Genomic DNA, 23,839 nt, shown 5'->3' on the forward strand with positions numbered 1-23,839 from the left:
ACAATGTAATTGTGTCCAACCTCACATGGGGAAAAATAAAGGGTCACAAAAACATCCCTTTATACTACATGGAATCAAAACAGTGTCACAAATCCAACTGAATGGAGTCCAATGTTAATCTCTTGCCAACCTTTTACAAACTAACTTATTCTTGTACAGTAAAACTTAAGTTATCGCTCTCACACAGTATCATGTGAGAGGTTATTTTCATTGTCTATCATTTCTTTTTTTTATCTACTTTTTCTCCCCTTTTTTCCGTATTTTTCTCCCATCCCAATTTAGTCGTTAGGCCAATTCCCTTCCTGGTCGTTGCACGCTTTTGCCCCCTACTGTCGGCCTGGGGAGGGAGAAGACTACCATATGTCTTCCTCCGATACATGTGGAGTCAGCCAGCCGCTTCTTTTCACCTGACAGCGAGGACTCTCACCGGGGGAGTGTAATGCGTGGGAGGATCACACTATCTCCCCCTGATCCCATCCCTGCTGAACAGGCGCCCCGACTGACCAGTAGGAGTCGCTGTTTACAACGACCAGGATACATACCCCACCGGCTTCCCACCTGCTAACACTGCCAATTGTGTTAGTAGGGACGACTGACCAAGCCGGAGGTACCGCTGACAGCTGGATTCGATCCCAGAGTCTCTGCGGTGGTAGTCGAGCGCTTAGTCCGCTGCGCTACCCAGCCTGCTATGACTGAATGTTTGTACATTTTTACAATTAAATGTTTTTTTGTTGTAGTTTTTTTTAATGTTGTTATGCATCAAAAACATTTGTCGTTAACATTATTAGCATGCTAACAGCCCTACTTTAAAGCCATAATGATTAATTGTGGTGCCTGCTGGCCATGAGCGGTACTGTCACAGTGTTTACAATACATTTACCATGAGCTCTGTTGCATCTGTGTGCTTGCAGACTTTCTGTTGAGCTAGTTCTTGATTTCTTGGCAGTCAAGGCGGCTGAATATTCGTTTTCCAAAGTTGCAAAAAATCCCCTGCGTTCTGTGTGCAAAGAAACTATCAGGTGTCGTTCGTTCTAGACATACATGTACATACGTCTGGTATCGCGAGAAGGCTGACCAAGCTGGTCACGCCTTAATATTGGAGGCCAGAGCAGCGAAATAGTGTCGAAGTGACGGTGGTCTCAATTTGTTCTGTACACGCTCCGTAACTAGATTTTTTAAATGGAAAACATTGTTGCTTATACATTATACATTGTTGCTTAAAAAATAAATATGCAGTCATTCACATACGTGTGTGTGTGTGTGTGTGTGTGTGTGTGTGTGTGTGTGTGTGTGTGTGTGTGTGTGTGTGTGTGTGTGTGTGTGTGTGTGTGTGTGTGTGTGTGTGTGTGTGTGTGTGTGTGTGTGTGTGTGTGTGTGTGTGTGTGTGTGTGTGTGTGTGTGTGTGTGTGTGTGTGCATTTGTGTTTCACAGTGGAGCCGTTCTACATGAAGGAGGTCTACCTGAGCAGTGACTGCCCCGACTGCTTGATTATCCATGAGGAGTTAATCTCTGGCAAAGATACCTTCACGAGTCTTATGCTCTTTGGTAAGCAAACATGTTTTAATTACATATCTTTATTGAGACATTGGTTTGAATCCCAATGTCTGAACTCACCAAAGACGTTAGTATGCAAAAAACTAGAGTATGCACTTCCTATCTACTAGGCCTGTCCCTGACTAAGGATTTGTATAGTCAACTTTAATTGGCCAAAATTTGCAGATAGTCGACTGGTAGTAAACAAAAATATATATATATATATTTTTTTTTATCATTCCATTTGGGCTGTGGGGGGTGCTTAATGTCTGAGTCGACTGAAGGCTTCTTGTCCTCTGCGAAAGCATGCAATTGGTCCACTGATGGATACATCTTGATTTTGTCTAGTCTAGTGTGTTCATTAGACAGGTGAAATCCTCTTTCAGTGCCTCTGTGCCCGTTTTCTTAGGCAGTTAGCCTCTCTGGTATGCGTGCCATTAGCGTTATCCACGCTAGGCCTCTTTGCTTTTGGAAAGAATGATGTTTTTTTTCTTCCATTCGACTAAGAGGTTGGCAGTCGACTACGGCTCCTTTCGACCGATTAGTCGACTATTCGACTAATCGGGGTCAGCCCTACTATCTACATGTCATGTATATCTGTATGTCATGTATGTCATGATTAGTTTAGATTAGATGATTAGATTCGATTTTTATATCTGTATATCTGTATGTTGTATATGTAATAAATGTCATTATGAATTGAAAATGGGGGACCCTGATGTAAAGAAGACGAAAGTCTTTCTCTGGTCTGCATCCCCTTAACAATTGTGTGTATTGAGCTGTACTGTACTGTACCCATTCTGCAATCTGTTAATTAAAGTTTTCAATCAATCAATCATACACAGTACAACCAACGCGTTCTCACTTCTACCGAGCCATTAGAGGCAAATTCATAAATCTACCTTCAGCTGCTTTCTACCCAGAAGACAACACTGCTTCTTCCTCATTCGAGATGCAGTGGTGGTTGGAACTGTTATGGTTTGTAACCGACCCCAATCGCACAACACAAGACAGGTATGATGGTTTGCCAAGAAACAGATATTTATTTAGAACAGGGAAAAAGGGCACTGTCCCTTTAAGGGAGAAAACACAAAACACTGGAATAACACAAGAGGGGAAGGTAAAGTGCCTTTAAGAGGCGGGCAGGAAAAGGGAACACTATGGGAAGGTAAGGGAATGCCTAAGGGAAGGTTAAGGGAACGCCTAGGGAACAGAGGAACTAGAGACTAGGAGAACTAGGGAAAGAGGACTAGGGACTAGGAGAACTAGGGATAGAGGACTAGGGACTAGGTGGAACTAGAAGGGGAGAACTTGGGACAGAGGGGACTGAGGCCCGCGGAGGCGGGCTGGGGAACAGGGAGGAACTGGGGACAGAGAACCGCGGAGGCGGGCTGGGGACAGGGAGGAACTGGGGACTGGTGGGAAAACATCTGGGCCGCTCTGCAGAACAGAGGAGAGGGTTAATATTCAAAGGGAACAAACAGAGCAGATGCAGAACAGTCCAAATAACAAAGTAACAAAGTAAATACTATCTTCGTGTGAACAAACACACAGTGGGAGATGAAATGTCCAAAATAATATCCACGAGAGAACAAAACAGAGTGGGAGATGAAATGTCCAAACTAATAACTAAGTGAGAACTAAAGGAGGCAATACGCTGGGTGAGTGACATCACAATCAAAACTCACCCAGGTGTATGCGTAATGGTGCAGGAACAGCAGCGGGACTAGGGCAAGGGGCATTACGCTGAGTGAGTGACATCACAATCAAAACTCACCCAGGCGTATGCGTAAAGGTACAGGGACAGCAGCGGGAACGGGGGCAAGAGGCATTACGCTGAGTGAGTGACATCACAATCAAAACTCACCCAGGCGTATGCGTAAAGGTACAGGGACAGCAGCGGGAACGGGGGCAAGAGGCATTACGCTGAGTGAGTGACATCACAATCAAAACTCACCCAGGCGTATGCGTAAAGGTACAGGGACAGCAGCGGGAACGGGGGCAAGAGGCATTACGCTGAGTGAGTGACATCACAATCAAAACTCACCCAGGCGTATGCGTAAAGGTACAGGGACAGCAGCGGGAACGGGGGCAAGGGCACTACGCTGGGTGAGTGACATCACAATCAAAACTCACCCAGGCGTAAGCGTAATGGTACAGGGACAGCAGCGGGGCGAGGGCATCGCCACCGGGTGGCTGGCTGTCCGAGCCGAGGGACAGAGTGCTGGAACAGTGGCGGTGGCGAGGGTGTCGTCCACCGGGTAGCCGACTGTCGGAGCCGAGGAACAGAGTGCTGGAACAGTGGCGGTGGCGAGGGTGTCGTCCACCGGGTAGCCGCTGTCGGAGCCGAGGAACAGAGTGCGCGCCACACCTTGGTGTGCGCGTCGGAACAGTGGCGGTGGCGAGGGTGTCGTCCACCGGGTAGCCGCTGTCGGAGCCGAGGAACAGAGTGCGCGCCACACCTTGGTGTGCGCGTCGGAACCGAGAGACGCATCTGGTGCGTCTGCGTGGAGGAGTGTGCCAAGCAGGAAGGTCTGGAAGATGCACGTCGGCGCGCTGAGGTCTGGAGAGCGTGCCAAGCTCGAAGGTCTGGAAGATGCGCGTCTGTGCGCTGGTACGGAGGAGCGTGCCAAGCTCGAAGGTCTGGAAGATGCGCGTCTGTGCGCTGGTACGGAGGAGCGTGCCAAGCTCGAAGGTCTGAAGTGGAACACTGGAATACCTCCCGTAGAGGATTAGAGAGCGCAGTACAGTGTCTCCCTCCAGGCAAACGGCGGCAGGTGGCGAAGGCTTGAGCGCATCTGGCGCGCTGGTCTGGAGTGGAACACTGGAATACCTCCCGTAGAGAATTAGAGAGCGCAGTACAATGTCTCCCTCCAGGCAAACGGCGACAGGTGGCCAAAGCCCTTGAAGATGCGCGTTGCGCGCTGGTGACTGGAGAGCGTGCCAAGCCCTTGCAGATGCGCGTTGCGCGCTGGTGACTGGAGAGCGTGCCAAGCCCTTGCAGATGCGCGTTGCGCGCTGGTGACTGGAGAGCGTGCCAAGCCCGAGGGTCCGGGAGATGCGCGTTGGTCTAGATGTGCGTCAGGACGAACAGCTGCGCTGGGGTCTGCAGTGGAACGCTGGGGTGCCTCCCGTGGAAGTTACAGGGAGCGCAGAACAGTCTCCTCCACAGGCTACGGCGACAGCAGACGAAGGCTGGAGCAAAACATCTCAAGGCTGGAGAAATCCATATACAGCATTGGTAGACCAGAGGATCTCCCGAAAGAGTCTAGATGTTAGAGGAAATGACTCAGCATGAATACAACACGACCCCACGCCGAAAAGAGGGGAAGAGCCCTGGTATTTAAAGCCCACAGGGGAACTAATTAGCCTGCCACCACAGGTGCGAGAGGTAATTGATAATAGTCCAGGTGTGGCCACTGAGAGTAAACGAGAGTAAAGAACGAGAGGGTGGGGGCTAGAGAGAGTGAGTGAGAAGGGAATTTCTAACAGTAGGCTTTAAAGAAACAGAGAAAAGGTGGTGAGCAGCGGGCAAAACCTCACAGGAACACTGGATTCTTCCACATTACTACTACCTGTAGCGTCTGTGTCACTTGCCTTTGGGTGAAGTTCCCATTTAATTGAAATATTTAACGTAATACATGGTTGCTGAGCCAATCTTTTTTTTATAGAAAATTATATTAATAATAGTGAAAACGAGCAAGGGTATGTGCATGCGGTAACAACCGTGAGACCTCTCCGTCACCCATACCTTGATACCTTGATTGCAATAGCCTACACCTGTGCCTTTATTCAAAACCCATGCGCTCCGCGCTGCCACACAGTGATGAACTTAACAACTACAGACTTAACACAAAAACAATCAAATAACTCCTACACTACCACTTAGTGGAAAGAGTGACAGGGATCTGTAACCTATTTACAGAATAAATCAGAACCTCCAGGGGGCGGTGTACAGTCCATTTACCCTACTTGCGTTTTAGAGGTATCTGACTCAAATGCCGTCGGGTTATTATTAGGAATAGTATTTTTGAAAGGTATGCACTCTGTTCATCTCTATGGGCCTCACAGACTTTGAGTCACGTCCAATAGTCCATGAGGGTTCTGAAACATTAATATGCTATTCACCCTGATGATATATATACATTTATTTAATTAAAGTAAAGTAATTCAGTAACGCTAATGGGAACCAGTACTCATTATATTACATCATGATGCTCCACAATGTTGGAACCACAGTCAGGACAGCTGAAACCACCACAGTCAGGACAGCTGAAACCACCACAGTCAGGACAGCTGAAACCACCATAGATGGGAGGCCGAAGGTCTCTAGAGGCTTCCGTTAATGAAATGATTGATCTGGTTTTACAGAGTATATGTTATTGTAATATGAACTACATAATATACTATAATAACACATTTCCGTTTGTTGGCAACGGTTTTTGGGTCATATCTTTATGAAAATTAATGTGTTAAGATAAAAACGACCTACGTTTGTGAAAAGGGGCGTTGCTGCGGAACCAATCAAAACGCGTTACAACATCAGGTGACTTGATTTCTCCCAATGACATTCCTCAAGCTCCGGAAACTAGGAAGTAAATTTGCGACTCGTCTGTTGACAACACTGGATTTAGCTCTGCATCGGTAAGCTCTCAATACTCATATACATTACTATTGAAATGCATTTTTACTTAACTTTACAGCATTATTCAAACGTGATAGGAAGTTATGAGTCATCAGCTGTTTATATGCAGTCCGTTTTGACTTCCGATTACACATTGGAAAATGTTGTAGCCAGCTCACAGACTAACGTTACGTTAGCATTTTAACTTTCTCAGATAGCAATCTAACATTACGTTAGTGTAAATCAAACAACTCTAACCCAATACTAATAATAGTAACTTGTTTCACATCTATTTATGACATACCAGATTTGTAAATACAGTACTGTTTGTCACAAGACGTTGTCACAACCGTTACATATGTACAGAATATACTGTCTCATAAATATACTCTTCCAATATATAAATATACATATAAATATATTGTTTTAGATGCTGTTGTCACTATGAATTACAAATGGGGGGCCCTGATGTAAACAAGTCTTTCTCTGGTCTGCATCCCCTTAACAATTGTGTGTATTGAGCTGTACTGTACTGTACCCATTCTGCAATCTGTTAATATGATGAATAACGTTATCTATTGTAGTAACAATGTTCCAAAATGTATTGATTGTTTTTCTGTTTCCCCAGATGCTCAACCCTGGACCACACGACAGATATATTCTAGGCCTAATTAACCCTAGCCTGAGGGTTCTATAGTAATCAATCATGCAAGCTCAAAGATTGAGCTCTTGAGGTGACTGGCCCTGCTCTATATCAAGAACCATTATCAGAGTGGCAACTGCAGGACCTGTATTTCCCAAAACAATGAATATCATGATTGAATGAGAGGCCATGGTAAACAGCACAGTGAATAAACAATGTGCAGTCCCCTTATATATTGTTCTGGATAGAAGTGGGGCCAGGCTAATCTGCAAGAGCTCAACTTTTGAACAAGGATGGTCATCCTCTCACATAAGCTGTCCGGGGACGACTCACACAGCTCTCTACTCTCTGGGCCCTGGACTGGACACCCCTCCACTGTACTAGTTACACATTACACACATACAAATGACAATAACACTTTGTAACAACCATCAAATGCACTCACAGCACACACATCCACACGCACACACTCACTTTAAACAAACAACTGACTGCAGCACCCACTTTAGAACACCTAAACACACTTTATATTTATTGGCAAAGAATTTGCACTACAACCCATACCTCATTACACCTTACTGTAAATTGTACCTCATCCCATTTCTGCATTGTACTGTATAGTATATTGTATTGTAACTCAGTTACTTTTCTACTCTGCATTGTACATTGTATGTATATATTGAACACTTGTCTACGTACTTGACTTCTATTTTATACTTATCTATTTTTATCTAGCACAATCTCTGGAGCAAAACAGAAAGAAGCATTTTATATAAAAGTATGACAACTAATAAAGAAACTTGAACATCAAAAAATCAACATTCTGTTCTCTATGCCAGGCTAGATCTGACCTTGACTCATGTTACAGGATTAATACACACTTTATACACAAATTGCATATAGCATTCTCTTTGATAGCATTCATTCTGTGTTTATTGTGTCATACTGGGGAATAATATTAATATTATTATGTCCTATTGGGGACATAATTTTAAATTCTGAGCAATTCAATCGTTTTTTTTATAGAGGACGTCTGACATTGATTGAAAACGGTTAACAGATTGCAGAATGGGTACAATACAGTACAGCTCAATACACACAATTGTTAAGGGGATGCAGACCAGAGAAAGACTTTCGTGAGAGACCAACAAAGTGAGGTATGTAATACATTTCGAATCAAATTGTGGTCGGTTAGATCTAACGTTAATATCACGTTATCCATCTAATGGATAGCAAGCTCACCTGACGTCGGTATGGCTTGCGAAATACAATCTTATAGTAAGAAACAAAACACAAGTTGAACATAGTTTTGAACGTTTTATTACAATAGTATTTAGGTCGGACCGTCGGATAGATCTAACGTTAATATCACGTTAACCATCTAAAGCTCATCTGTGACGTCGTTATGGTTAATACAGTGCGAAATACAATCTTATATAGTAACAAAACAATACACAAATTGAACATAGTTTTGAACGTTTTATTACAATAGTATTTACTGTCTCATGTTGTGTATAATCCAGCTAGCGTTCCAGTCAGATCCATTCTCCGTTGTTCTTGTTGACAATTTTGGGGTCCCGAAATCCCGTTTCTGTATCCTGATTGGTTTATCAGCTAGAGGTGTCCAAAGATATGCATGAGCAAACATTTAATTTAAATGTAAGATTACGAACACCGATGACCAACAGACGGCTGGCCAACAAACGTATTTTGACTCAACATAATAACTAGATATCACACACAAAGAATTGTGTAGTCTGCCAACATGGATCAATCAAGTTCACTTTAGACAGACTCGGCCTCCCATCTACCACAGTCAGGACAGCTGAAACCACCACAGTCAGGACAGCTGAAACCATCACAGTCAGGACAGCTGAAACCATCACAGTCAGGACAGCTGAAACCACCACAGTCAGGACAGCTGAAACCACCACAGTCAGGACAGCTGAAACCATCACAGTCAGGACAGCTGAAACCATCACAGTCAGGACAGCTGAAACCACCACAGTCAGGACAGCTGAAACCACCACAGTCAGGACAGCTGAAACCACCACAGTCAGGACAGCTGAAACCACCTCAGTCAGGACAGCTGAAACCACCACAGTCAGGACAGCTGAAACCACCACAGTCAGGACAGCTGAAACCATCACAGTCAGGACAGCTGAAACCATCACAGTCAGGACAGCTGAAACCACCACAGTCAGGACAGCTGAAACCACCACAGTCAGGACAGCTGAAACCATCACAGTCAGGACAGCTGAAACCATCACAGTCAGGACAGCTGAAACCACCACAGTCAGGACAGCTGAAACCACCACAGTCAGGACAGCTGAAACCACCACAGTCAGGACAGCTGAAACCACCTCAGTCAGGACAGCTGAAACCACCACAGTCAGGACAGCTGAAACCACCACAGTCAGGACAGCTGAAACCACCACAGTCAGGACAGCTGAAACCACCACAGTCAGGACAGCTGAAACCATCACAGTCAGGACAGCTGAAACCATCACAGTCAGGACAGCTGAAACCACCACAGTCAGGACAGCTGAAACCACCACAGTCAGGACAGCTGAAACCACCACAGTCAGGACAGCTGAAACCATCACAGTCAGGACAGCTGAAATACTAACAGCTCCTTCCCAAGTCTTTCACCACCAAGGCGAAGACCACAGGGTCCTCAGTGAGTCCGGCGCAGAGCGCCGCTATTACTCATATAACTATGGTTATAGGATAACCGTATGTTATATATCGTATAGCTTACGCTCTGCACCTACTGGAATACAGGAGCTGAGCAGAGCGGAAGCTCGACAAATGTACCCGCTGAGGCACCCCACAACCATCAGAACTGGGGAGGACCCGAGCCCCCGGACCCCCCTAGTGGAGGACGGGAGGGAATCGGATCCGACTGTGCGAAGAAGGTTTAGCAACTCAAACGCACAGGGTGAGCAGACCGTGGGACTTACCTTCCCACAGAAGAACCCACGACTACACAAACGTGCAACCCACATGCCACTAGGGAACGAACGGGAAGAAACAAAACCCCCATCACAACCCCTAATATCACGGGGTCAAGGGCAAAAACCCAACCCTGTGGCAAGGCCGTAGCAACGACGCCGCAGCATCGAGACGGTCACTAGTGACACCACCCCCCACATCGCCAGCGTATCGGACAGGGCCCATCCAAGAGCAGGCCCTTCCCCCCTACAGCACGCCACCCACAGCGGGACCAGGCAGTACACCGGGGAGACAACCCCCAAAGAGGTCAATCCCTCAATCCAGGTAACGGGTCAAAAAGACTCGACCTGAGCCTGGAGCACTACGGACTAGACAGGCGCCAAAGGGGTCTGCTGAAAACAGCACCCTGGCGGAAGGGGCGTACGGTATGCTGTGCACCATGTCGCAGCCTCCACAAAAAAAACCTGACCCTCTAGAGGGGCCGAGGCAGAGAAGGCAGACACGATTGGCAGACGTCATGGTAGGTGCGGGGGCACACTCACAGGCAGACGGGGTCAAGCCTGGCCTAACCCGAGAGTCGACTCCGCTACCAACACACCTGGAAACCAACCACCACCTAACAGGAGGCGGTCGTTCCTATAACCCCCCCAAGAAAAAACTCCAAAACACAACTGCGGGTATACACCGGCTATACAGCAGTACAAGTGTTTCAGTTCTCAAGAAGGGGTTAACCCAGGCCAACAGGTAGACGAGAACGAGTCCGGACCTGGGCCCGGCGGACCGGGACGTACACAGGGATGCCAGAGGGGTACAAGAACCACCTCGACAGCCCCCTCCCAGCCCCGCCAAGCAGGAGAAGAGAGGGGCGAAAAATAAATGGGGAAGGACCAGGCTCCTTTAGCACAGCGCAAGGTACAACACAATATGGACCAAGCAACAGTGAAGGATAACACGCAGTGACATAACCACGAACCCCCCCCCCCCCCCTGAAAAAGCACAAGTCCCTCAGGGTACCAGAACAGCAGATCTGCGCCCCGGCGGACAACGGGTTAACTGACCTGGTCCGGTGCGACCAGAACCAGTCCTGTGTCCTAATCACACCGCCATCCCCAGTCCCAGGAGGGGGGTAGGTACGCGTATCGATCTAAAACATCACAGAGGGCGCCACCAAGCCGCTCCCGGTGGCCCACCCCAAAGGCGTGAGACCCCTCCGCCAATGCTTTGATCTATTCCGTTATCTCCCCCCAGAGATGAACGATAATTCATAGAGACTAACCTAGTACACTGGCGCTCGGAAGAGACAAAACTCCATCCTAGTTGCCCCATGAAAACACCGTTTCAATGATGAGCAACCAAGGCGCGCAAGCCCATGCGTGGTTCCACACAGAAGCACCCAGGGCCAGCACTATGTACACGTCGAGACCCAAAACATATCAATGGTAATTCTCCCAGATAACGTTCCCTCCAAGCCGCCTGGGAGAGCGGCAGGAAGCCGGCCAAGACACAGATATGGGTCCCATATGACGCGTCCGAGGGAAAACACCCCTGTCAACCCTGCCCTATAAAAGAGAGGAGACAGGGAACCCCCAGAGAGAGACTTCCCACGTGAGTAATAATTGAAAAGATATATGCAACATTGAGCTATGTGTCCAAAAAGATTCATGTAACAATTGGACTAAGACTATCTGAGGAGGAGGCTCTGAAACTCTGAGGAGGCTCTCTCACTGAGAGGGAGGTTCTGAAACTCACAGAGGAGGCTCTGAAACTCCCTGAGGAGGAGGCTCTGACCCAATATACACTACTAGTAGGGAGCAGAGCAGAAGAACAAATTGTCTCTACTGCATTGCATCACCTACCAAGCTCAAGACACATACAACAGAGCGCAGAGAAGAACTTCTTTTTAAGTTCTCACGCACCGCATAACTCATCATGACAATAACAGAGGTCCACAACATGGAGCCTGGAAAGAACTCACGGAAGTCTCACAACCAATAGAAACGCACCCAGTGACGTACTCTATGGCGGGGAAAATTCCGGGACCCACCGCCCAAATATGGCGTGGGACCAGGGAACTCCCCCCCCCCTCCCTACCTTGCGACGTGCTGACCCAGCAATGTGACAGGAGGTCCAACCCCCTGACCAATCAGAAAAAAAGGGGAGGGAGGGTTTATCAGTTCACCCCCTCATGACCCCTCACCCCTGATACGATGCAATGACAAAGCAGAGCCATGACACCAGTCATAGCGTGCTACATGAAGCGCATGTATACCTTTCAAGGTAACAGCTTCACATAGGCTCATGTACGAACCTGCCACCTGAATTTTTACACCTTTTCCTAAAGGAAGAAAGAAAACACAGACCAAGAGAGGGCCAAGGGCCCTGGTACAAGAGCTTACACATGTAACTTCTGTAGGCCAACACCTAACCCAGTTGAGGATCTTAAATGTGAAACGACACACACAACCCTCCATCACAACAAAAAAGGGCGAAAGTACACTCTCACTACTGTAAGAGGAACGCCGTTTTCCATGACGAGAGAAGACACAAGTCCTCGATTAAGTATTGCTCACAGTCCACATGACAGCGACCAAACAATTTTCAGAAAAAAATTGCCTCTCTAAGCAAGAGCACAACCCCAGCAGAAGCTGAGGGGTTACACCGTATCCCCAAAAACATAGTGAAACAACACACATATTGTAAACAAAATCATGTTTGAGGGGAGGGGGGGGGGGGGGGGCCCAGGGGAAAACCGGGGAAAACCGGGGAAACCCACCCCTCACCACCTTACCCCTGATACGACGCCAATGTGTAGAGTAAGCTTTACATCATGCACGCCAGCACAGCCGAAGACCTTGTTTGAACAGGCACAGCCCTGTTCATGTGTGAAAAAAACTTGCCACTTGTTATTGTCAACACAAGCTGAGAGAGGGACTCATCCCTCGATCACATGCCACTATGCACAGCATTATAGGGTAACCCAGCCAGTTGTGGGCTCAGCCACGTTGTCTAACATTACATGAACACACACAACTTCTCATCATACAACAAAAACCCAGTTCATTTTACTCGCGTAAAAAACAACGCTGTTTCTAGGTAGAGAGAAAAGCACAAGCTTTGGTCAACGTTAACCAAGCTATACAAGCGACCAAGACAATTCACACACAGCACATGTCGTATCTCCAAATGTAGCGAAGTAACATACGTTTTGGAAAAAAACATCGTTATCAACAAAACATTCGGGAGGGGAAGGAAGGAAGAGTGGGGTAATGTCCAATGGACATCTTACCTGCACCAAGGAACGCAGGACGAAAAGGCCGCAACACAGGCTGGTCTCCACGTTGACGAAAGGCCTCTCGCTGGCGGGGCAAAAAGAAGCTATGGCCGGAGCCTCGCTCCGGCGAGACACCCCCTTCCTGCAGCCGGTCATGGTGCAGGCCCAACTACATCTTCAGTCAAAGATGATGTCGTAGTCAGAGTGCCAGGGCCTGCTATTCTCACGGCTAATGTTTAATGGTTGTAGCACAAGCTAACAGCTAACTCTAGGCTAACTGATAGCATCAAGCTAACGTTCCCAGCCGAGCGAACGTAACGGGCAGCTAACGTCATAGCTAAATAGCTAACTGGCTAACAGTTAGCTCAACCCAGCTAAGAAGCAAGCTAAGTGGCTACCACTGAACAACAGTACAACGTGAGAAAGCAATACAGGCCAACACTTCAGACAGCCGCTATCTTTCCCTCTTCTCATCCGAAGAGAGAAGAGAAAAAGAAGGCAACACGTCCCACTACAGAGCGGTGTTTACCAAAGCGGTGCCGGCAACAAGTCTCTCGCGGACTATAGCTGACTTGAGCATGGAGATATTCTCATAATGAAACACCAAGCTCACCTCCCTCGCACCGGGTGCTTTTCATCTTTGAAAATCGGGGCCAGCGCGGTGAGGGATTTGGGGTGCTTTTTCAATGTATGTGATGTATAGATTGGGGGAAGATGGTAGCATCTAACGGTGCCAGGTCAGAGAGGGCAGAAATGTGTTTGGCTTAGCAGAGGTTGGTTCAGAGCGAGTGAGCACCACACTGAGCAGGGTGTTTTGTTTGTTGACATTCCTCGTAAGAACATCTGAGATAAGAGCGAGTGTCTCCCAGAGCAGGAGGGAGAGAGGTTCATCTTAATGAAACGTGAAATGTGTGTAAAGGTTATTAACGCAGTTGTCATGACAACACGTCGCATGACAACCAGAAGGCGGGGCCGTCGTTGCGACGACGAACATCTATAAGTCGAACGGTGTTTCCGGGTGTAAGGCAGACTAGAATCTGACCAAGAGCGAGTAGGACTGAGATCACACAGAAGACACTCTCTCCTCTCATTGAGAGGGGGGGGGGGGGGGAAGAATGCCACATCATCATTAGCTCCGGCTAACGCGAGGAGGGTTAGGCTAAAGACCAGGCCTGAACACTATTGGACTGAATAACAAAAGGACGATAGACGAACACACCGAAAGATCATTAGAATAGACTCTTCAAGGACGATACAATTTGATAACATCTGATAACATCTGATTATGAGGTTCTGTTTATAGCAATAAAACGACGCTTTTCCTCATAAGGTATTTCACGGTGTCGAAGTGTCGAATTCTTACGGAGGTGGAGAATTAGTATGGTTTATGGATTGCACTAACGGGGGAGATAAGGATCTTATCAGCCAGTGTCGGAGAGACGTCAGGACAATTAAAATGACACAACGCAGAGGAATTGGATGGAGAGCCAAAACAGATGAAGACGTGATACTGGCCAGTTTGATCAGGATCTTACAGCGGCGACAGAGGGTATCCGTTTGTCCAGAGACCCGGGGAATTGAACCGCAGATTCGGAATCACGGTACCAGTAAAACAAAGCTCCCAATGAGGAGCTCATGTTAACATGGGCATCAAACCAGAACCCTCTCCACGCCGCTAAGAGGCAGCAAAAAAAGGATACCAGCCTGGAGCAGGACCTTCGTAAGCTGTGTAGCTGTTCCCCCCACAACCAACACACCTGGCGCCCGTGTTGCAAAAACATCCCCCGCCCCAGAGAGGCCGCCAGCCCTCACACTGCAGAGCGCCTCCCAAGCAAAGTGTCCAGCTGCAGAGCCGGAGGTAATGCCGGCGGGGATTGCTCAGCGACGTGAGCCCCTACTACGAAGCTCCAATGGAGGTCAGAATGATCACCATCTTCTATCTAGACACTCCGGTGGCGAAGACATTGTCGCTGTATTTCCTCTAAAATAGTGAGAGAGAAAACAAAGATATAATGTCAACGCAGCTCCTTCTCTTCAACGTAACTCCTTTCCAACCATTTTACACTAAACTCAAGTGGTGTATACAGACACTCGCCGTGGTGAAAATAGGGAAGGAGCTGTTAGTATGGCCACAGGCGGATGGGTGTGTATAGGTACATAGGTATTTATTCAGTATATAGACTAATATGGGATATATTCCAGTAGGCGCAGAGCGTAAGCTATACGATATATAACCAATGTAGTGACCACTGTTCAAGTTTCAAGTTTCTTTAATAGTTGTCATACAGAAGTACAGAATACTTTTGTACAAAATGCTTCTTACTGTTGCGCTCCAGAGACTGTGCATGACAAGATAAGTATGAAATAAAAACATAGTAAAAATTAGAAGTAAAAAAAGAGGTCACAGTGTTCAGTTTAGACATATGTACAATGTTCGTAGACGTAGTTACCATACAATATACAATACTGTGCAGTGTACTAATATACAATACTATATAGTGCAAGGCATAAATGGACGAGGTGCAGTTTAGGTACAATTCACAGTAGGTGAACGAGTTGTAGTGCAAATCCTTTATCAATAAATATAAAGTGTAAGTGTGTTTGTGTGATCTAAAGTGTGGAGAGTGGGTGCTGCAGTGTGTTGTTTGTTTGAGTGAGTGTGTGCGTGTGGGTGTGTGTGCTGTGTGCATTTGATGGTTGTTGCATAGTGATTATTGTTCGTTTAGCGATTATTGTTCGTTTAGCAGCCTGATGGCCTGGGGATAGAAGCTCCTTCTGAGTCTTTCTGTGCTCGCCATAAGACTCCGGTATCGCTTGCCTGACGGCAGCAGTTCAAAGAGGCAGTTGTTCGGGTGGCTCGAGTCCTTAATAATTCTCTTAGCCTTCCCCTTGCACCGCTTGTTGTAAATGTTCTGGAGGGTGGGAAGCCCCCCTCTAATTGTGCGTTCGGCTGAACGTGTCACTCTTTGTAGTCTGCTACGGTCTTTTGCAGTGCTAGCAGGATTCTATTTATACGAATGAAACGTTTAGAATGCTAGTCCCAGTCAGCCTCAGAGTTGTTTATTTCCACATCGGTGACTAAATCTTTGTAATATGTAAACCTTGAATGGGACCACCCATGGCCACCATAAAGCATTTTCCACCATTTTAGTCTGTTTTGAAAAACAGTTTTCTCCCCAAAGGTCTTAAGACTATTGCCCCTATGAACAGAAAATTTGGTGCAAAGCCTCTGGGGATAAAATGGTCTGCATACTGTATGCACCCAATCAGATACAGTAGATCAGTGATTCTCAACCTTTTTGGTCCATGAATGAATGAATGAATGAATGAATGAATGAATGAATGAATGAATGAATGAATGAATGAATGAATGAATGAATGAAAACTTTATTTAACAGATTGCAGAATGGGTACAATACAGTACGGCTCAATACACACAATTGTTAAGGGGATGCAGACCAGAGAAAGACGTTTGTCTTGTTTACATCAGGGTCCCCCATTTTCAATTCATAGTGACATTTATGACATACACAACATACATGACATTTATGGCATAGGGACATACATGACATACAGGTATTTAGTACTGTTACATTTGTGACATATACGATATGCAAATATACAGTACTGTTACCCATAGATCCTGACAGAGTATACATATGATGGGGAGGGGACTGTACATTAGGAGGGGGTGGGTGGGTGGGAGAGAAATATACATATGGTGTTGAGAGAATATATACATACGGTGGGGAGGAGACTGTACATTAGGAGGGGGTGGGTGGGTGGGAGAGAAATATACATACGGTGGGGAGAGAATATATACATGCGGTGGGGAGGAGACTGTCTATTAGGAGGGGGTGGGGGTGGGGGGGTTTGGACATTTACGGTGGCCAGTTTCGAATTGCAGCCTCCCGTAGGTGCTCTTTAAGAGCGGTTTTGAATGTGGGTAGGGATTCACATTCCTTTACAGCTTTGGGTAGGGCATTCTACATTGATGTGGCATAATTGCGAAACGTGTTTAGTCCCTTGTTTGAGCCGAATCTGGGTTTAACATGATTTGTTGAGCTTCCTCTGGTGTTGTGGTCGTGGTATTCACTAGATTCTTGTACCGGATCTCCTCTCTGGTAAACAAAAATACCCTGAAGACTCTGGCAGGAGCACTCATTCAAGCGCGATTTTTAACCCTGGTGGTTCTTAGGGGTGCCCATGTTGTTAAGTATTGTTGTAAATTTGGTTTTGAATCCAAGCCATGTTTCTTCAACCTGTGTACCACTGAGTTCATCTGACCAATCCATGCTCTCCAGTTCTTGGTTAAAGGCCTCTCTACAGGCCATGACCCCTAAAAACAGAGGAATGCTATACCTACATAGTCAATCATAGACAGAATGGTGACATACAGGCCTGGACTGGCCATCTGACATACCGGGCATTTGCCCGGTGGGCCGATGCATATTTGGGCCGTTATGATTTGATTAAAAAAATATATATAAAAATAAAAAATATATATATATTTTTTTGTCAACAACCGGTCCACTACTAGGCTGGGACAGCGGCCCATTGGTACTGACTGACACTGGGCTGGCCCAATCACATATCTTACTAAGCACTCCCCCACCAGTCGTGCAGGTACATGACTGAGAGGGGGGCTGGTACATGACTGAGATGGGGCTGTGGTACATGACTAAGAGGGGGCTGTGGTACATGACTGAGATGGGGCTGTGGTACATGACTGAGAGGGGGCTGGTACATGACTGAGAGGGGGTTGTGGTACATGACTGAGAGGGGGCTGGTACATGACTGAGAGGGGGCTGGTACATGACTGAGAGGGGGCTGGTATACAGGACTGAGAGGGGGCTGGCTGGTACATGACTGAGAGGGGGCTGGCTGGTACATGACTGAGAGGGGGCTGGTACATGATTGAGAGGGGGCTGGTACCATGTATTGGTACTGACTAACACTGGGCTGGCCCAATCACATCTCTTACTAAGCACCCACCCGCCAGTCGTGTGTGGTACATGACTCATAGGGGGGCTGGTACATGACTGAGAGGGGGCTGTGGTACATGACTGAGAGGGGGCTGGTACATGACTGAGAGGGGGGCTGGTACATGACTGAGAGGGGGCTGGTATACATGACTGAGAGGGGGCTGGTACATGACTGAGAGGGGGCTGGTATACAGGACTGAGGGGGCTGGTACATGACTGAGAGGGGGCTGGTACATGACTGAGAGGGGGCTGGTATACAGGACTGAGAGGGGGCTGGTATACATGACTGAGAGGAGGCTGGTACATGACTGAGAGGGGGCTGGCTGGTACATGACTGAGATGGGGCTGGTACATGACTGAGAGGGGGCTGGCTGGTACATGACTGAGAGGGGGCTGGTACCATGTATTGTGCATCGATGGTACTCGTCGATTCTGGTGGCCCACCATGAGGAACGACGTCAAGGAGTTTGTACTGGCCTGCGTGGTCTGCGCCCGCAGCAAGGCCTCCCACCAGGCACCCTCCGGGCTATTGCAGCCGCTTCCCATTCCGAGCCGCCCTTGGTCCCATGTGGCGTTGGACTTCGTCACGGGTCTTCCTTCTTCCCAGGGGAACACGTGCCTACTGACCGTGGTGGATCGGTTCAGCAAGGGGGTTCACCTTGTGGCCCTTCCCAAGCTTCCCTCGGCGGCCGAGACGGCGGACCTCCTGACACGTCACGTGTTCCGCCTCCATGGGTTTCCCCAGGACGTCGTCTCGGACCGGGGGCCCCAGTTCACTTCCCAGGTATGGCGGGCTTTTTGCAAGGGATTGGGGGCAACGGTCAGTCTTTCCTCTGGTTATCATCCCCAGACTAACGGACAAACGGAGAGGATGAACCAGAGCGCGGAGTCTGCTCTTCGGTGTGTGGCTGCCGAGAAACCCGCTTCTTGGAGCCGGTTCCTTCCCTGGGTCGAGTACTCCATCAACTCCATGGTCAGTTCCGCCACCGGCCTCTCACCTTTTGAGATATCCCTGGGCTACCAACCGCCTCTTTTCCCTGCACAGGAGTCGGAGGTGGCAGTTCCCTCCGTACAGGACCATCTCGACCGGTGCCGTCGGGTCTGGGAGATCACTAGGACTGCGCTGCTATATCAAATGCAAAGTACATTTTTCTGGGGGGGATTATTACAGGCTAGGCATGTGTCAATGATTAGCAGCAACACATATTTTGATGGATTTTTTGTAATGTCAGATTTAACACCAACTCTTTTCAGAAAAGTGGGAGTATTTCATTTTTTATCTGACATTACAAGAAATCTAAAAATAAATGGTTATGATCAGGGCTGAAGTTGAATTAAAGATGTATGACTGTTTAGACTGCATTACTCTCTGTCACAGTGATCTCCTGGTTGTTCCCCACTTAGATTATCTAACTATCGCGCCGTCGCAACCAGAAACACTGGCCTGGCCTGCTTCTAAGTTCAGTGGCCTGACTGCAAAAAAATAAAAATAAACATTTCCAAAAAAGCAAAAAAAAAAAAAAAAAAATTTGGCTTTTTTGGAAATGTTTTCAAGTACCACCAGCAGTACCATCAAGTACCACTAGTGGTACGCGTACCACAGTTTGAGAACCACTGCCTTAGAGTACAGTTTGATATCGGTTCCGAGGAGGCTTAAGGGTCTATAACTACCGCACTCGGTGGGGTCTTTGTCTTTTTTAAGGAGGACTGTTATGAGTGCAATATTGTCGTTCTTATGGAAGTTCCCCTCCTTGACTGAGTATAAAATCATATTAAGTAATAGGGGTCCAATTATGTCCCAGCATGAGAGGTACATTTCTGGCGGGATACCGTCTCTTCCAGGAGCCCTACCACTTTGCATTTCGGATATGGCCTTCCTGAGTTCCTCTAGTGTGATAGGTGTTTCTAACTGTTTAGCGTCATCCTCCGAAAGTTTGGGGAGGTTAATTTGATTAAGATATGTGTCCATTTTGTTTTGATCGAAGGTCGTTTCTGATTTATACAAGTTGGAGTAGAACTCTTTGAATGTCGCGTTTATTTTTTTAGTGTCTGTTACAGGTCCTTGTTGTGCTTTAATGGTAGTTATATCTGCAAATTTTGCGTTAACTCTTAATCGCATAGCTAGTAGGTGACTTGGTTTCGAACCTTGAGAGTAATACTGTTGTCTTGTGCTACGTAAACAACAGATTGTTGTTTATAAATGGCGTTAATCTCTGTTTTTAGTACATTAACTTGAGATTACAGTCGAACCAAGTCGTTGTATTGTAAAGAAGTAAATAACGTAGAGTAAAGCGTTTCCAGTTCCGCCAGTTTTGAGCATCGATTCTTGCGTATTTTGGAGGATTTCAGTGAAATCCTTGATCATTCCCTTTACCGACATCCATAATATTCTAGGGTCCGGCACCGATTTCACATTCTCTAGTAGGAATACTGAAAGAGCTTCTTTGAGTTGTGTAATGAATTCCTTGTTATTCAGCAGTATCGTGTTAAATCGCCATCTTGGGGCTCGGGATGACAGTATACCAAATGATCCTTTTAGGAGTAAATAACAGTGATCTGATAATGCATTGGGTACCATCTCCACAGCATAGTTATCAAATAGTCTCGGGGTTGCGAAAACATAATCTATTCTGGATGTGTTTTATGTCTTGCTGATCGACAAGAGTACTTCCGGGTCGTGGGGTTGAGTGATCGCCATAGATAATTTACACCTGTATTCTTCGACCAATCCTTTAACGCGTTAGATGCATTTTTTTGTTCGTTGGAAAAGATGGGATAAGATTTATCCAACCCAGGATCCCAGATGGCATTAAAATCCGCACCAATTATAAATGAGTATTCTGGAAGGTCTAACATTTTTCTGGTAAGTGTAGTGTAGAAATCAGCTTCGTATAGATTTGGGGCATATACCGCTACCAACGCTATTTTCCTATTGTTGTCTTAAGATTAAGAGTTAATCTCCTTTTTCAACATTTTAATTTGAGACTCCAGTCGACACGAGTAGTTGCGTTGTAAAGAGGAGAACAACGAAGAGTGAAGCACTTCCAGTTCTACCAATCTGGAGAGACGTTTCTTGCGGAGGTTGGAGGCAAAGATAGTAGTGTTATTCCTGATAAAACCCTTTACAGAGTTCCATAAAGTTCTGGGGTCTTGTACCGAACCCGCATTAAACTGCAGGTATTCAATGAGTTTATCTTTAAATTGCAGGATGAATTCATTGTTTTTCAACAGTGTCGAGTTAAAGCGCCATCTTGGGGCTCGGGATGTCATTCTACTGAATGAGGCCTTTAGGAGTAAATAATTGTGGTCTGACAGTGCAATGGGCCCCAATTCAACGTCAAAGCTATCAAATAGTCTAGGGGATGCAAAAACATAATCTATTCTAGAAAATGTCCTGTGTCTTGCTGAGAAAAAGGAAAACTCTTGCGCCGTTGGATTGAGCAATCGCCAACAATAATTTAATATTCAGGGAGATTTAGCATCGCTCTAGTGAGTGAAGCGTAGAAGTTAGCGTCATAAACATTAGGGGCATAAGCCGCTACCAAAGCAATTTTCCTGTTAAAGTAATCTATCTTGGCAATAGTTACTCGACCATCTGCATCAGACCACACGTCCAACAATTTAATATTCAACTTCCGTTTCACTACTATAGCTACACCACGGGATTTGGTGTCAAAGGAGGAGTAGCTTATGTTTTGATATACTTTATCCGCCAGCTTTACATTGTCAGCCAATAAAAGATGTGTTTCACTTAAAAGAGCCACATCAACCTGTTGTCTTTTCATCCATGTTAAAACGCTTGTGCGTTTATGTTGAACATTAAGACCCCCAGTATTCCAAATCAAGATATTTAAATTAGCCATAGTCTAAACAGGTTGCAGTATGTCTGAGTGTAATTCGTCTGGAGTAGCATTTCATAATAGATATATATCCAACTGTTAAGGTCCTGTTGAGATCCGAGCTTGAGCATAAAAACAAACATATAAAACAAAAAAACATATAATCCCCTATTCCCACCCCCCTCCCACCCTTTAAAATACTTAACCAGTATCCCCATATTGAGCATATCAACCATAACCACCCTATGCAAATTGCCATAGGGTATAAACCTCTCAAATCTACCATAAGTAGATTATTCTCTCAGTGGCTGCTGGCCACACTCCCTTAAAATAAAAATAAAATAAAAATATATAAAATGCCTCAAAAAGTAGAGTACATTCACTTAAACCTTATATGAACATGGCTAAGTTTAAACAAGAAGAAGAAAGAGTAAAAAGAAAAAAGCCTAGAATAGAAATTATTGCAAAAGAAAGGGGTGGGGGGTGGTTATAATACGTGTGCAGTGCGTCCACCAGGCCAGGGGAGGGCGATGTTCAGCTGTGAAGTCTGTTGTTTCCTATGATTCATAGAGTAGAGGTTACAAAATATTCCAGCATTGTCACAGTGTAATTAGACCTCCGTGCCAGAAGAGGCGCTGTACAACAGTTCGTCTTATTTTCTTTTTTATCGACTAGTGGTCACAGAACATTCCGGCCTAGTAAAAGTGCAATTAGACCATCGTGTCAGGTGAGGGCGCTGTGCAACAGTTTCTCTGACATTTTAGCATCTTCTCTGTGTAGTTCCAATTTTAGTATATGTCTAGCCGGAGATTCTAGTATGTGAATGAATGAATGAATGAATGAATGAATGAATGAATGAATGAATGAATGAATGAAAACTTTATTTAACAGATTGCAGAATGGGTACAATACAGTACGGCTCAATACATACAATTGTTAAGGGGATGCAGACCTGAGAAAGACGTTTGTCTTGTTTCCATCAGGGTCCCCCATTTTCAATTCATATAGACATATATGACATACATGACATACAGATAGTCAGTACTGCTACATCTATACATTTATGACATACCAGATTTGCAAATACAGTACTTTTTGTGATACAGAAGGAGTCAAGAAAAGGGAGTATATACATTTGACGTAGAAACTGTACATTGGAGGAGGTTGGGTGGGGGGGGTTGGGTACATTGGGATATTGACAACCATACTGGGTAATTTACATTGGAGGTGGTTGGGGGGGGGGGGGGGGGGGGCGGGGGGCACACTGTATAAACAAGCAAAACTGTACATTGAGGGGGGGGGGGAGGAGACACTGTACAAACAAACACAATTGTACATTGAACTATTGACAAAACCATACTAGGTAAATGACTGTACATTGGAGGGGGTTGGGTTAGGATATTTACAGGGGCCAGTGTTGAATTGCAGTCTCCCGTAGGTGTCCCTTGAGAGAGGTTTTGAAAGTGGGTAGTGATCCACATTCCTTTACAGCTTTGGGTAGGGCGTTCCACATTGATGTGGCATAATTGCGAAACGTGTTTAGTCCCTTATTTGAGCCGAATCTGGGTTTAACATGATTTGTGGAGCTCCCTCTGGTGTTGTGATCGTGGTATTCACTGACCTTTGGGAAGTATTTTGACATGTACATGGGTACCTTGGTCGTGTAGTGTATCTTGTAGACCAGGCCCATTGCAAGTTGTTGTACTCTGTCGTCTACTCTAAGCCATCCTAGGTTGTCAAAGTGGGCAGGGGTGAGGTGGGTTCTAGGAGTAAGGTCAAGCAGTAGTCTGACCAGTTTGTTTTGAGATGTTTGTAATTTTGTTTTTAGCGCCTTTGAGGTGCTTTGGTACCATGAGGTGCAAGCATAGTCGTAGTACCCCTGAATGAGTGCTCCTGCCAGAGTCTTCAGGGTGTTCTTGTTTACCAGAGAGGAGATCCGGTACAAGAATCGAGTTCGTTGGTTGACTTTTTTTATTACATTGGATGCCA

The 23,839-nt window shown here is 46.2% G+C and overlaps 1 protein-coding gene across 1 annotated transcript in view; it reads left to right on the plus strand.

Moving 5' to 3' along the window:
- The window catches only part of LOC311232371 (uncharacterized protein), a 76,112-nt gene that overhangs the window by 36,458 nt on the left and 15,815 nt on the right, over nucleotides 1-23,839 (plus strand). The window contains exon 4 of the mRNA XM_084319151.1: nucleotides 1,432-1,545. Within this exon, the coding sequence (XP_084175277.1) occupies nucleotides 1,432-1,545 (114 nt within the window). The remainder of the gene's footprint in view (nucleotides 1-1,431; nucleotides 1,546-23,839) is intronic.

The sequence above is a fragment of the Notolepis coatsorum genome (assembly GCF_963971535.1).
Source record: "Notolepis coatsorum genome assembly, chromosome: 7".
NCBI classification, from domain to species: domain Eukaryota; kingdom Metazoa; phylum Chordata; class Actinopteri; order Aulopiformes; family Paralepididae; genus Notolepis; species Notolepis coatsorum.